At 40.9% G+C, this 15,595-nt stretch overlaps 1 protein-coding gene across 2 annotated transcripts in view; it reads left to right on the forward strand.

Moving 5' to 3' along the window:
* The window catches only part of KCNH8 (potassium voltage-gated channel subfamily H member 8), a 356,652-nt gene that overhangs the window by 224,702 nt on the left and 116,355 nt on the right, over window positions 1–15,595 (forward strand). For both annotated transcript variants that reach the window (XM_008170570.3, XM_065583465.1), the window contains one exon: window positions 8,842–8,999. In XM_008170570.3, coding sequence (XP_008168792.2) covers window positions 8,842–8,999 — 158 coding nt within the window. The remainder of the gene's footprint in view (window positions 1–8,841; window positions 9,000–15,595) is intronic.

The raw sequence follows: 15,595 nt of genomic DNA on the forward strand, positions 1-15,595 counted from the left end.
AAAATAGGCCCAGGATATTTCACAAGAGTCAGTAGCTCCTCGATATAACACAAGCTCTGATGCTGCTCTGAAAAATCCTGTTTTAAAGTGACACTCCTTGGAGTGATGTAATTGTGACCGATGCCTAGAATGGACCATGCTAAAAATACCACACTCAGGACAGACTGCAAGAAACAGGACAGGCACACCCCCAAAACAGGTATTTTATTCTATAATTAGATTCACCAAACCAATAACAAAAGAGATTCTGTAGCACCACAGTATTTAACAAAATGCAGTCTCCTTTAAGCATTCCAGACCTTGGTTCCCATTCAGACAAACTGGTCTTATATGGTTATTGAAAACCCAATTAACCATACATGAGGTTCTACCAATCCCAAAGGATCAGACACTTGCCCCAAGGTCGATATGTATCTCAGATCTTACCCAAATATCATGCTGTCAGCCAATCAGTAAACTAACTAAAGATTCAGAGAGGTAGCCATGTTAGTCTGGATCTGTAAAAAGCAACAGAGAGTCCTGTGGCACCTTTAAGACTAACAGATGTATTGGAGCATATGCTTTCGTCAGCGTATGCTCCAGTACATCTGTTAGTCTTAAAGGTGCCACAGGACTCTCTGTTGCTTCTAACTAAAGATGTTATTAATAATTAAAAAAGAAAAGAAAAGAAAAGAAGAGAGTTATGGAATGTTTAAAAGATCATATACATGACAAATGATTCCAATGTCCTTAGATCGGGTTTGTAGCAATGATCGATGAGTCTGCTGGCTTGCAATAGTCTCTCGGGAAACTTCCAAAAGCCACTTATGACTGCGTGTAGAATACAGACACTGCATGGATCTGTATCAATAGGTATAAATATTGGTGTAGATAGTGAGGCATAGCTTAGGTAAGTAGAGTAGAGTGCCCTACACACCTGAACTCCCAGCGTATATATACTCTCATGGCTTTCTACATACCCAAGCAGTGCCTCCTATATCTCCACGGCTATTGTTAGCAATGCAGCATCCTGCTTCCTCCTTATTTTTGTAGACTTTTCTTGCCACAGAACAAGGCTTTGGTGGCAAGGAGTGGCTTTTATTTGTGAGTTCAAACCCAGGGTTGTGAGTTCAATCCTTGAGGGGGCCACTTGGGGATCTGGGGCAAAAATCAGTACTTGGTCCTGCTAGTGAAGGCAGGGGGCTGAAACGATGACCTTTCAAGGTCCCTTCCAGTTCTAGGAGATGGGATATCTCCATTAATTATTATAATTATTATCTTTTCTCTGCTTCTAGAGCCTTTCACTGCTGCATGTAGCTACACACTGCAGTGACAAGTGTGGACACAGCCTGTCTTTCACTGTGGTGTATAGAAACAACTGCAGTGTCTGTACTCTACACACTGGCATTGTGTAGACATAGCCAAAAATTCAGGATGGTTACACTTGCAGCAATCCCACCATCTTTAGATCCAGGGGACTGGTTTGCAGCTCTCTACCTCCAAGATGCATATTTTCATATTGCAATCCATCCAGCCCACAGATGCTTTCGTATGGTTTATAGTTGGTCAGGGCCATTTTCAATATCAAGTCCTCCCCTCTGGACTTTTCACCTCTCCTAGGGTCTTCACAAGGTCATGGCAGTAGTAGCAGCACAGCTTCACCATTTCAGAGTAATCATCTTTCCATACCTAGATGACTGGTTTCTCAAAGGTGGATCTTACGAAGAAATTCACTCTGCAGTATTGAAGCCCTTAAATCTATTCAACAGGATAGACTTACAACTCAATGGGAAAAAAGCCCATTGTCACCCATTCAGAAAATAGATTTTATATGAGCTACCCTGATGTTCAGGGCTTGCTTACCAGAAGACAGATTTGTTACTGTAAACAAACCTAATTTCCCAAGTTCAGATGAGACCACAAACTTCAGCAATAACATTCCTGGAACTTCTGGAGGCCTGTGCCTTTGGGGCACTGCACTCCTGTTTATATATTGGTTGCTGGGATGGAGTCCCTCTCCACTTGTGGTGCCTCCTGCTGGTTGCTCAATCTCTTAACTGCATGCTCCCCAGCAGGCCTTCCCCCATCTTCTCTTTGTATGCGGCCTCTCTCACTTTGCTGCTGCTTCTGGTTCGGCCCTCCAGCCAAGTCCCTCTCCTTCTGGAGAAATCAGTCTTTCTGGATGAGGTGTCCAGCTGGCATCTCCAGTGCCCTGAGCAATTGCCCAGTGGTTGGTAGAGGAACCCAGGTCCACCCTCTACACTGGGTTCCAGCCCAGGGACCCTATAACATGCAGCCTAGCTCTGTACTTCTTTTGACCTTGCTGCTGTTTCCTTGGGCTTTTTCCTCTCTAACTGGCTCCCCCCAGGTTCACCAGCTTCTCCACTCCCTCTTTTCAAGGACCTGTGCAGCTTGCCTTCCTGCAGCCTCAAACACTCCTCCTCCTTTCCAGGGAGTGACTCTCCGGCCCTAGTTGCTGCCCTCTACTCTGTAGCCAGCTACCGGACTTTCTACAGGCCCTGCCTGTTCCTGCCCAGGTGAGGCCATTCCTCCTCTATTAGCTCCCTGGCTTGCAGTCTAACTAGTAGCTTGGACCCATCTGGCCCCACTCAGCTCTTGCCAGGCCAGTGTGGGGTGCACACACCATCACCGTTGCTTCCAGGTGTGATTGAGAACTGTCTACACTCCCAATAGACACAATCTGGACAAAATAGTGTCCATTCCACCAAAGATTTTGGAATCACTCAACTGGTGGGCAAACCTAGATGAAGTGTGTTCAGGAGTTCCATTCACACCAACTCCCTTCACTGTGATCATAGTCACAGATGTATCCCTGATAGGATGGGGAGCTTGTCTACTAGATCGCACCCTTTGGGCATATCCTATTAAATCCTCACCTCGGCCACATACCTACCAGGATTTCAGAAGATGATAGCTAATAACCTAAGCAGACACTTCTGCCAGGATCACAAAGTGGGAGTACAACAACTCAACACTGAAGAAGGTATTTCTTAGTGAGATTATCCGGATGTGAACCTCTTCACCACCATCACCAACAGAAAATGCCAGCGGTTCTGTTTGAGGGCAGGTCTGGGTCCTCATTCGTTAGGAGACACCTTCCTTATTCTTTGGTTGAGAAAAACTTCTATATGCCTATCTGACTCAGATGGCTCAAAACCATTACCAAAATCAGACAAGACAAAGTCAGAGTCATCCTAATAACACCAGCCTGGCTGAGACAAGTTTGATTCCTTTATCTAGTTTGCCTCTCATCTCACCCCTCACTTTGGCTACTACTAATACTTGACCTTCTGACCCAAGACTTGGGGAAGGTCTTTTATCCCAACCTTGTTGCTCTGCGTCTCAAGGCTTGGCTCCTCGAGGGCTGGCAGGAATAGAATGTACTGTTTAAGTGAAGTGCCGGAAGTATTACTGAATAGCAGGAAGTCACCTACTAGAAAATCATATCTACAGAAATGGAAGAGATTCCACCAACTGGTACTCACAGCAGAGTATCACATATTTTGGACTATCTCTTTGTTCTGAAGAGCTCTGGACTGTCCTTCAATCCCCGCAGTACAAGGATTTTCAGTACTTGCTCACACTGCTATGTCTTGATTCATTAACGGATTAACAAATCTCTTCCCACATGTCAGGGAGGACCTACACCTTGTCTTCAGCTCCCTAATGAAACTTCCTTTTGAGCCATTAACATAATTTAAAGACTGAGTCCCCCAGTACTGTCTTTTATAGGGAAAGGTATCTCTTAGACCACATCCTTATTTCCCCCCTAACGTAATCTCAGATTTCCATAATAATCAGGAAATTGAACTCCCAGTCTTTTACCTTAAGCCTCACCAGTCAAGGGAGCAAGCTGCTCTTCATATCTTAGACACCAGGAGAGCTTTGGCTTTCTATCTAGGGCTTCTCTCTGATTGATTGTTTTCTTTGCCGACAGAATTAAAGGAGTGCCTTCATCTCCCCGAAAACTCTGCAAATGGGTCTCTGGCTGTGTTCTGTCTTGTTATGAGGCTGCTAAATTCCAAGCCCCCTTGTAGAGTTATGGGCCCCTTGTACCAGATCACAGTCTACGTCAGTAGCTCTGTTGAGGAATGTTCCAATAACAGAAATCTGTAGAGGTGCCATGTGGGCTTTGGCTCACATTTTCTCACAGCATTATGCTCTAGTTCACACCTCCAGGACAGAAGCTGCCTTTGGAACAGCTGTTTTTCAAACAATCTTAGATCAAGTTTCTAAGAGGGTACTGCTTGGGAGTCACCTGAAGTGGAGAACCCATAAAGAAATTACTCAGAGAGGTTACTTAACTTGTACAGTAATTGGAGTTCTTTGAGATGTTTATTGCCAAGAGTGCTTCTGTACCTTCCCTTCTTCCCCTCTACTTTGGAGTCTGCCTTGAGGAGACATTGCAGTAGAGAAGGAACCGAGAACACCTTATCCAACATTCCCTTTGTGACAAAGTTCCTCCTCTATCTTGGTGGGTCCTGTGCTTATTGGCGGATTTTCTTGCCTCAGAGATTCACCATGTGGGCTGGGGAACAGCCCAGAGACCTTCCCCTCTGGAAGAACCCACAGTCCAGGTCAACTGGGAGGTTGGGGGGAACCCGGGCTTGCCCTCTACTCCGGGTTCCAACCCAGGGCCCTGTGGACTGCAGCTGTCTATAGTGCCTCCTGTAACAGCTGCATGACAGCTACAACTCCCTGGGCTACTTCCCCATGGCCTCCTCCAAACACCTTCCTTATTCTCACCACAGGACCTTCCTCCTGGTGTCTAATAATGCTTGTGCTCCTCAGTCCTCCAGCAGCACACCCTCTCACTCTCAGCTCCTTGCACCTCTTGCTCCCAGCTCCTCACACTCACACCACAAACTGAAGCGAGCTCCTTTTAAAACTCAAGTGCCCTGATTAACCATGCCTTAATTGATTCTAGCAGTTTCTTCTTACTTGGCTCCAGGTGTCCTAATTAGCCTGCCTGCCTTAACTGGTTCTAGCAGATTCCTGGATACTCTAGTGCAGCCCCTTCTCTGGTCACTCAGGGAACAGAAAACTACTCATCCAGTGACCAGTATACTTGCCCTCTATCAGACTCCTGTACCCCACTCGTCTGGGTCTGTCACACCTTATATGCTCTTATTATGGCACATGAGGATAACTACAGTGCATGTCTGGACTGCTACCAAAAATTTCCGATCAGAGGTGCATGGGGCTTATGTGCACCTGAAGTGAAGTATCCATAGGGACAAACATGTGGAAGAACTCCAGTTATTGTACAAGGTGAGCAACCTCTCCTTCTCATACTTCAGGCATAGGTCAGTCACAAATAGGTCTCTGCCTTTGGACCATGACTCTTTTCCCTGGTGTAGGATACCATCTAGCTAGTATGTTGTGGTTTCCTCCTCTGTTTCTCCTTCATACTTGAACAAAGCTACTTACACTGTCTCAACCTGTTGTGCTGGTTATAGCAATAACATTATGGAAATATGTTTGCAGTGTTGTTGTAGCACACTATTGGCTCCAGGAGATGAGAGAGACAAGGTGGGTACGGTAATACTTTTTATTGGACCAAATTTTTTTGGTGGAAGGGACAAGCTTTCGAGCTTCACAGAGTTTGACCTGAGGAAAAGTTCTGTGAAGCTTGAAAGCTTGTCCCTTCTGCCAAAAGAAGTTGGTCTAATAAAAGATATTACCTCACCCAACTTGTCTTTCTCATTATAGGACTATGTCACTTCCAATGCTGGCCAAACTTGGAAGCAATTAAACAGAAGACACACAGAGACAAATCAGAAAGAGGGAGAAAATAGGATGGGACAAAATGACACACAGTGGCGGAGGGTAGCAGGAATCACAAACTTTACATCCTAAAGGTTGCTTAGGATACAGTCAGTATTGGAGTTATGGTATGATTTCTCATGGTTCCAGGTCCGATCTTTAGATTCCTTGGTGATTGTTTGGCTGTATGAGAAAATTCCCTCAAAGTTCAAAGGCTAAAATACTGTCTTTTCAATCAAATAAAGTACTTGTGAGTCTCTCTAAAATGTCTAGAAAAAGCATGATCAATTGTCATTGTCCCATTAAAATGTGCAGTCAAGATAGTGTCTGATAGGAATTTCTTACCATTTCAAGAATAGTAAATCCCTTGCTATTCTAATTTGTAACCTCATAAAAACCCTAGAAAATCATCTAACTACACAAACTCAATACGTACTCTTTGTTTTGTGCTTGCTTTCATCAACACTTCTTATATGAAATTTGTTTAGGTTAGAATAATCCCCTGCCATTTTTTTACCCATTTTGGCTCAGCAAAGATATTAAAACTCTGTCAAAACTCTTACGGTTTGTACACACAAGTGATAAGGAGCCCAGACCTTTCTCTCAAGGTCTATTGGCCTTTATCCTGTATGAGACCATGGAGGCCCAGGCCTTTTTGTAGGCTGTGGAAGTATTTTACCTTTTTCTTTTGGACTACTTTGACCCAACCCCAGTCTCCTCTCCCTAACAGGTACAGCTGGAGAGCTGTACCCCAAGTCTAGAAACCAGACAACAATCATGATGCCATCCAGAGAAGAATGTCCAAGGCAAGAGAGTGCCCTCTACACACATCCCCCACAGGGGATACCAGAGAGGTACAACCTATATCAGTCCCCCTTAAATTATAGGTTTTAATACCGTGGTTAGTAGCTGTTTGGCTCAAATATTTCCCTGCTACCTATTTTGATCTATTTAAATAGAAACCTCTAACACCACACAAATGCTTAATTATTTTGCCTCTGCACAGATTTCTAATTGTTTTGATGTATTTAAAGAAGAAACCTTTAAGCTAATATAAATGTTTAATTGTTTTCCTTTTGGCGCTCACGTTAGTGAAAAGCAGATCTACCTACTAATTCCTCAGCAGTCAGATATAATCGTTCTTGATTTTCTAATTGCAGTGCTTTCAAATAAATCAAAGCACGGAAGGAAAACTTTTAACTGTCCAGTTTTGCTTTTCTGTTGTCCATGTTATACGAAAGCCCACAGATAAATACCTGTTGGGGTAAAGCTCACCTGGTAGTCTTTTATAGCTTTGCTAGTAATGTTGCTTTATGCATTGAGCATTGGAAATCTACACTTCAACTTTGACATCTGAGAGGAGTTTTTCTCTTTGTTTGCTCAAGCATGCCGGATGTTGCATACATCTGTGATGGACTGAATTAAAAAGGCAGAGATAAACAGTTTATAAAGAATTAGGAATTACAAGCACATGATGCTCCATGTGCATGCTGTGGAGGAAAAGTGTTTAATTCCTGAAAGCTCCCTATAAAACAAGAGAGCCAACAACAGAACAATCCTCCCAATGGGAGCTAAGAAAAATAAAAATTAAAATATTGGGGGAAAGGGGAGTATGAGGTGTGGGAGTGTGAGGGGGGAGAGTACTGAGTATGTAAGTATGAACAATAAAATTCGAGACATACTTACAGCCTATCTTTATAACTTTTTCATATAGTTTATTGGGTTGGTGCAATTTTGTTTCACAACTGCCCTACCCAATATACAAGCTACATGTATATAGGGAAAGGAAATACTGATATTTCAGAGCAAAATTGCCTGATAACTCAAGAGATACTAACCACTGGTATTTTGTGTTTTTGTGACTTGACAATAAAAGTGAGCATACCTGTGTAATTTAGTTTGTTCGTAGTGGACTGACATATGGAGATTGTCTACAGAACCTAAACAACCAAGAAAACCCACCGAGGTCTAGCCTACCAGGCCACAGAGATAAGCCACCCTATATCCCTTTGTCTTCACAGGGAGAAAGCCAGCCCTGCCACTCTACTGTCCCTTTGTACCTGGGGCCACACAGTTATCTTTTGTGGGAGGCCCCTCAGAATTCTTAAAGCACAATGCACATTTCTGGTGCTGTAAAAATAAAATAATAATACCCTAAATCTGTGGCAGTGCTCCTTTGAGAACAGTAGAAGTTATACCAGTAGCTCTCGTTGGCATCAGTAGGAGCTATGTGCATAGCTCAAGGGCAAGATATGGCCCTCGTCTTTTGGGAAGTGAAAATAATTTGAGACTGAACTGTCAAGATCTGAACTCTTATTTGAAATGGAACGTGTTTTAGCATGCCATGTCAAAAGAATCTCTGTGTTGACAGACATGCAGCCTTAAACAATGAAAAGGAAACACACAAAATGCACAAGCCACCAAATAATTCATGTTGCTTCTGATATTTCTCCAACGTACCCCACCAGCCAATTCTTTTCAGATGGCTCAGCACTTTTCTATTTTAAACAAGGGCTTACTGTTGAAGAGGATATTTCTTTTGGAATCCTGTGTTGGGCAGTTGTAATAAATTAGATTTTTTTTTAATTAAAAATAATTGTTTCCCCCCTGTAATTAATAAAAGAATATTTTAGAGTAATTGAATTACATGCATTGTGGCTTCATTTTTCTCAGTGAAGGGCACAGCTATTACAATGAGACTATGTGATCCATTAAAGAAAAATGTTAGGTTTGGATTCAGAGGCTTTTCTTTATTTTTTTTATTCAATAAAAGCTCCCTTTGAAATCAATGCAAATAATGCCCTAGGGCCCATTCCTTTATACACTGACCTATGAGTAACTTTACTCCTGTGACTGGTTCAATGAGACTAGGTAGGTATGTAAAGTACATAAGTGTTTGTAGGATCAGGCCCGTAGTAAGGATTAAAGGAAAACTGAGTTAGGACTTCAAAATATGACCCTGAGTCTTTCTTACCAAGCATTTGGAAAATAGACTTACTGTCCTGATTGACACTGCAGTCCATTTGAAGCAGGAAGTACCTGTGTCTAACTCTGTTTCTTCTCTTTGTCAAGCAGATATTATTTTAAATTTCCGAACAACCTATGTCAGCAAGTCTGGCCAAGTTATATTTGAAGCAAGATCTATTTGTATCCACTATGTGACTACCTGGTTCATCATTGATTTAATTGCTGCACTTCCCTTTGATCTCCTTTATGCTTTTAATGTCACTGTGGTGAGTACTACACTTGCATTCTATTAACAGTGTTTATCTCAAGGGGCCATTTTTGCACATCAGCTTTTTTTTCAATGGGGAGGGAGGATTGTTATATTCTCATAAGCAAACTAGGAAAATGTGGTCTAGATTAAATTACTATAAGGGGGGTGCACAACTAGTTGGAAGAACTGGTTGAAAGAGTAGTCAGCAACTGTTGGCTGTCAAACTAGGAGGGTATATTTAGTAGGGTCCCTCAAGGGTCAGTCCAGGGTCTGGTATTATTCAATACTTTCATTAATGACTTGGATAATGGAGTGGGGAGTGTGCTTATAAAATTTGCAGAGGACATCAAGCAGAGAGGGGTTGCAAGCACTTTGGCAGACAGGATTAGAATTCAAAGTAACCTTAACAAATTAGAGAATTGATCTGAAATTGACAAGATGAAATTCAGTAAAGACATGTGCAAAATACTTCAGTTAGGAAGGAAAAATCAAATGCACAACTAAAAAATGGGGAATAACTAGTAGCGCTGAAACCGGCCTGGGTTTATAGACCATAAATTGAATGAGAGTCAACAATCTGATGCAATTGCAAAAAAGGCTAATATTCTGGGGGTATTACCAGTAGTGTCATCTGTAAGACACAGGAGGTGATTGTACCACTATACTCAGCACTGGTGAGGCCTCAGCTGGAGTAGTGTGTCTAGTTCTGGGGTCACACTTTAAGAAAGATGGGGACAAACTAGAGAGGAAAGCAATAAAAATGATAAAAGGTTTAGAAAACCTGACCTATCAGGAAAGGGAAAAAACTGCACATGTTTAGTCTTGAGGGGAAAAAAAAAAGACCTGAAAACTGTTTTTTCAAATATCAAGGGATGTTAAAAGAGAACAGTGATCAATTGTTCTCCATGTCCACTGAATGAAGAACAAGAAGTAATGGACTTAATCTGCAGCAAAGAAGATTTAGGTTAAATATTAGGAATAACTTTCTGGAATAGGCTTCCTGAGGAGGTTTTGGAATCCACATTACTGGAGGATTTTAAGAACAGGTTGGACAAACACCTGTCAGGGATGGCTTATGGTTACTTGGTCCTGCCTCAGCACAGGAGGTGGACTTGATGACCTCTTGAGGTCCTTTCCAATCTTACATTTCTATTATTTGAAATTTGTTTTCTCTTTCAGCACTGTGAAATGTTTTGGCCTAAGGTACTAAAGGGATAAATCAAATGCAGTTGTTGAAATGTATTTAACAGCTCAGCCATAGGCATCAAATTGACAAGAAGCCCATCAGTGGTGGTATTGAATTCAGTGGGACTTCTGGTGGAGCAAGGTGTTACTAAACCAGAGTAAAGGGATCAGAATTTGGCCTGTAGGAAATTACTAAGCAGAGCCAAAGTGTCCTCTGACAATGTAACAGTGAGTTGGGCTCTTACCCAAGTGACAAAATGTCAGCCAGACGAAGAAGAATTTTGAGCAGTATTAAAGATAGAATGTGAAGACAAAATAAATTGAGCTTGTGCCTTTTTTGCTTCTTTGTAATGTATAAAGAGAGTGTAAAAATGGTCTTTTCTGAGATTTTTTCCTGTTTGTTTTTAAATGAGAAATTCAGCTCTTTCCTAAACTGCAAGTCTCTATAGCCTTACCAACTTTAGCAAAATTAACCACTGCTGGCAACTGGGGTCAGCAATGGATACATCTGAACTAGATGCTGAAAATGCCTTACTTATCAATGTAGCCAAGGGCAAACTGTGTAAATCATCATCATTTCAGAAGTCCACATGGAAGTTAATGCTCTTCAGATCATCAATTTCTGCTCAGTACCTCTTCCACCATTTCTTTGAGAAGGTGTGTTCAGTACAGATGGAGAGGCTCATGGGGGAGAAGAGAGCTGGACAGGACCAGGGTGAGGGCTATATCCTCAGCAGAGGGTCTGGTTTCCATAGAATTTGCCTGCAGTTCTTGTGGCAGATTTAAACTCTTTACTTCGTACGTGGTTATAAACTTATGCTTAGAGTGGAGCATTCAGCAGAAACTCAATATCTAACTTTGGAAAGATTTTAGCAGAGATTTTCCATTCCTGTGGGTTTTTCACATAAGAGGACTGGGTGCTTAATGCTTAGCATTTTGTAGTTCTTAGGATTTTGTCCTCCTAGGAATGGACACACACATCTCTTGTTAGTATTGAGAATTACACATGTAGGTTGAGGGTAGAATAGGTTAGAGAGCAAAACTAGCCAAGCCCATGAAATTAATTTAATTTAATTAATGCATATCTTTTCATGAACAAAAAATAAAATGTAATATAATAAAATACAATATTTACATATGAATTCATAAACAAAATTCAGATTGAAATATCTGTCAATAATCCTCATTATGGTATCTGCCACAAATGAAGAATTTCATTTAATTTATGGTGACTTTCACATGTAGCAAAGTTTTATTTAAACTGAATTGGTTGACCCGTGTTGGAATCCTCTTCTATAAAATACATTCTTCATTTTTATTCTCTTTTAATTCCCTCTCCTTAGCTAACCTCTCTTCTCAGCCCGTCTGACATATTAAGAACAGACAGTCTGATGTTTGGTGCTGTAATTTTAATCCCAGCTCAGTCAATGGGTCCAGGTTTTCATATCACAGTTTCTACAAACAGTAGGCATACTAGTGCATTAAGCTACCAATCCAGTTTAGCTCAATGCATTATAATTGTGCCAACCAACATGAATGTCAATGAATTTTATTTCCAGTCAGAAATTTACATTGCAACTTCTTTCTGAATGAGCCATTCCAAAGCCTTTTCTTCAAGGATTATTTTTAAAAAAGGGAACAAATCACTATTTTAGTCTGTAACATAATCTGAATAAAATGTTTCTTTTAAAACTAGTACTGTTAGCATCATGGGTTGGGGAGGATCTTTATCATAATGAATTCTGTGGGGAAGAACCATTTTCCAACAATTATTTTTTCTATTAAAGACGACACAGTAATACAAATGCTATAATAATTTGATTAGTTCAGATCTGTCCTTCCTATCATTCCTTTTATCATTTGTTGCTGTGGACAATATTACAGTAACTAATAACTTAGTAGGCCGCTGAAATAGTCCTCCCAGTGATTCTCCATAAGATAGGTAGTGAGCCATAGCTCTGAGCCCTGAGTAAGGGACAGTGTATAGCTGTGTTGCCCCAGGAAGTAATTGTGACTCATAGTCACAGCTTCTCAGTTGCTCCGGGGATGAAATAAGATGTTTCATCTTTTTACAAGGTGCAGCTTACATTTCCACCCTTATCCTGACCCAGCTCCATTGGCTTGTGCATTGTGGAGCCTGACCCGAGGATTTGTCCACTTACTGGTGGTTGGGGAAGTATCTCCTCCCCACCCTTCACATACCCTTTGCATCAGGGTTGCAAAAAAGGAGTTGTAGGAGCTAGCTGTGTTGACTCTATGCTGGTGGGGGGATGCTGCCATCAGTAGGGTTATCTCCAGGATGACCAGATAGCAAGTGTGAAAAATCTGGACGGGGGTTGAGGGTAATAGGCGCCTATCTAAGACAAAGCCTATATAGGACTGTCCCTATAAAATCGGGACATCTGGTCACACTAAATATCCCCAGCAGGGGAGTTATGGGAGGTTTACTCCCTTTGTACTACCTCAATTGAGCAAAGGAGCATATCATGGCAGAGGATTGGCCAGCCTTATCTTCTCATTTAAGTCAGTCTATTCAGATCCTTTATCATATTTGAGGCTCTTCTCTGAATTCTCTCTATTATGCAGTGCCCTTTCTAGTTTTGAGAAACCTAGGACTTTTTAATCTTGTGCACTCACTGTCTCCCCAAACACCTCCATGTTTTTATCCAAGGGCATAAATGCCCCACTGCTTTGCACTTTGTATAGTTAACACCAATTTTGCACAGAGGTAATAAGTGCTACCAAATCAGAAATCTGAATATTACACCAGTAGTAGTATTCTACACTCATTTTGCACATCATTTGTTCTAGGGTAAATGACTATCCCTGGTGCAAGACGAACAGCTAACAGAGTTTCTGTGGGAGTTTGGCCTGAAAAAAGAGAGTAGTGGTTTTGTGTTCAGTGCTGGAGGTGCAGTCTTGATATTTTTTTTTTCAGTGATTTGTTCTAGATGTCTGGCTTGAATCAGTGTTTGCCGGTATCCCTTAACAATGGGGAGGAGTTGACCTAGTTTTAAAAGCCTGTCACTAGCAAAAGTTGGAGCAACTAGCAATTAACTGTGGAGTTTCTCTGAGAGAGTAAATGGAAGTTTGGTATGGGTTTCCCCTCACCCCCCACCCCACCCCCTGGCATTTTTTTTTTTTTTTTTTTTAAGGAATAGGGCCTAGGAAAAGAATACAATGATGCCTACTGAGGCAGCACTAAAAAGTGACCATAGGAGATACAGAAGATGATTGGATGCAGTAGCTGTAGTATGTATGTTATCCTTGAGTGGGTATCTGACTGAAGCTACTTATTGATGAAATGTTGCCTGATAGAGCTTATGAGAGAAGACCCAAAATAGCTAGTGGTGATGATATCTAGTTGAGTAAAAGGTTTGTTGCACTAGGGAATGGGGAGGAAAAAAAGGCAAAAGATGGGATATTGAGGAAGAAAAGAAGGGAAGCCAGTCCCTGAAGAAGAGAGGAAGAGATGATAGAGACAGCCAGGGACTCCGTCTAAATGAGGCTGATGTATGGGGACTGTAGTGTAGACATACCCTAAAGTGTTAACCCAGTGGAGGTGACTGTGACAGGGCGTGACTCACCACAGTGGCACCTCCTGTTGGCCATCCTGAGGATTAGATTAGAGTCAAGAGAATTCCTTCCCAACTTTGTATCAAATTTAGCAACTTCATTTCTCATCCCTAATCTCCTCAGTAGTTCGAGGCAGTGAAGCCTGCTATTCTTTCAGCTTATGCTGCCTTTTGCTAAACTCTTGTCTTTATGTCATTGCAACAGAAAAGGTTAACCCAGCTAGTCTAAATTGATTAACTGAATGTAGAAATTCAGCTAGCATTGTATTTATGGACAAAGCAAATCTACCCTGGCACAAGTATGAGTGCTGATTCTTCACTTTGTCTTTCTAAATTTATTATAGAGAAAATAAAGCTGCCTGCTTTCATCTGAGATCTTTCAATGACAGATTGAACACAATAGAAGAAAAAAACTTGGAATAACTAATGAGAAAATTCAGTGTAATTATACAAGATTTATTATGCCCATGTGCAAATTTATTTTCACATAATTTCAAGATGTGGGTTTTTTAGCCCAAGTAGAAAAATGAATTTTTTCTAGACATCATAAAAAGAAATTTTGTATTGTTTCATCTATTGTTTATTATCCAGTAGTGTTCTCTTTTTTTAATAAAAACAAAGTGGTCAAAGTTCAGAATGTAGTCACAATTTACGTATGAATGAACATGGAAATCAGCAGTTTTTTTTTTTTTTTAGCAACATGACTTATGCCTGGAGATTTTTTTTAATCTTCACATAACTTTTGCCATGCTGTAGTTATGGTTATGTCTGAATTTAAGCATCTATATCTCAGCTATATTATCATTATTTGCTTGTATTATGGTACAGGCCCCAATTAGAGGTGAGGGTTCTATTGTGTTAGGCACTGTACATACATATAACAAAAAGGGCTGTTCTTGCCCCAAAGATTTTTACAACTGTCAACCACAGTCCTACAAACACTTACTCACATGCTTAACTTTACAAACATGAGTAAACCCCCTGACTCTTTAGCACATGACAAGCAAATGCAAGGAAGGGAGGAGGACATGGGGACAGTGAAATGTTTGTTTGGTATAATAAACAGCAGTCTCAGTATGCAGATAGACTGCCTAGCTGTTGTCAGATATTATTGATTGCAGCGCTGTGTCCTTAAGGAAGGATTTTAAAGGAGGATACTGTAGTGGTTTTGTGGATTTTTCCTCCACTGTATAGGGGGCAGCATGGGAAAAAGAGCGAAAGTTCTTGAGGGATAATTAAAATAATGGGCAATGAAGGCACAGGTAAAAAGTTCAGGGGATAATGAAGCATTCAGTGTAAATCAATATCAAGGATTAGTTGTTAATGTTTTATAGTGGTGCCACATCAGTCTATTGGGCCATATTCTGCTGTCAGTAACACCAGTGTAAATTTAAATAGCTTCATTGACTTCAATGGATTTGCACAGGTGTAACTGGGAACAGAATAAAGCCCATGGCTGGTTTGGGGTTTCATTAATCATTCCAAACTTAGCCCGGGTTGCAAACTTTATCAGCCAAACTAGGCCTACTTTTGAGTGAACCGAGCCATTTTATTTAACCTTTTAGAATGTCAACTTTTTGTTGATTGAACCAAAAAGCCTTCAGTTCATACTGGGTTAATATATGAAAACAATGGTCAAAAATTAAAAGATTTGCTCATGTTTTTTATAGCACCCATTACTGTAATATACAAATGTTCTGGAAGTACTAGCAGAAGATATGCAGTTTGATTTGTGTTTTTCAGCCAACACAAGACAGACACAGAATGAGTCTTTAAAAATGTATATATTCCAATGACTACATGAAATAAATGTAAATAGTGATGACAAATGATAAGAAATGTAAAATGTAAG

Source organism: Chrysemys picta, chromosome 2, assembly GCF_011386835.1.
Source record: "Chrysemys picta bellii isolate R12L10 chromosome 2, ASM1138683v2, whole genome shotgun sequence".
NCBI classification, from domain to species: domain Eukaryota; kingdom Metazoa; phylum Chordata; order Testudines; family Emydidae; genus Chrysemys; species Chrysemys picta.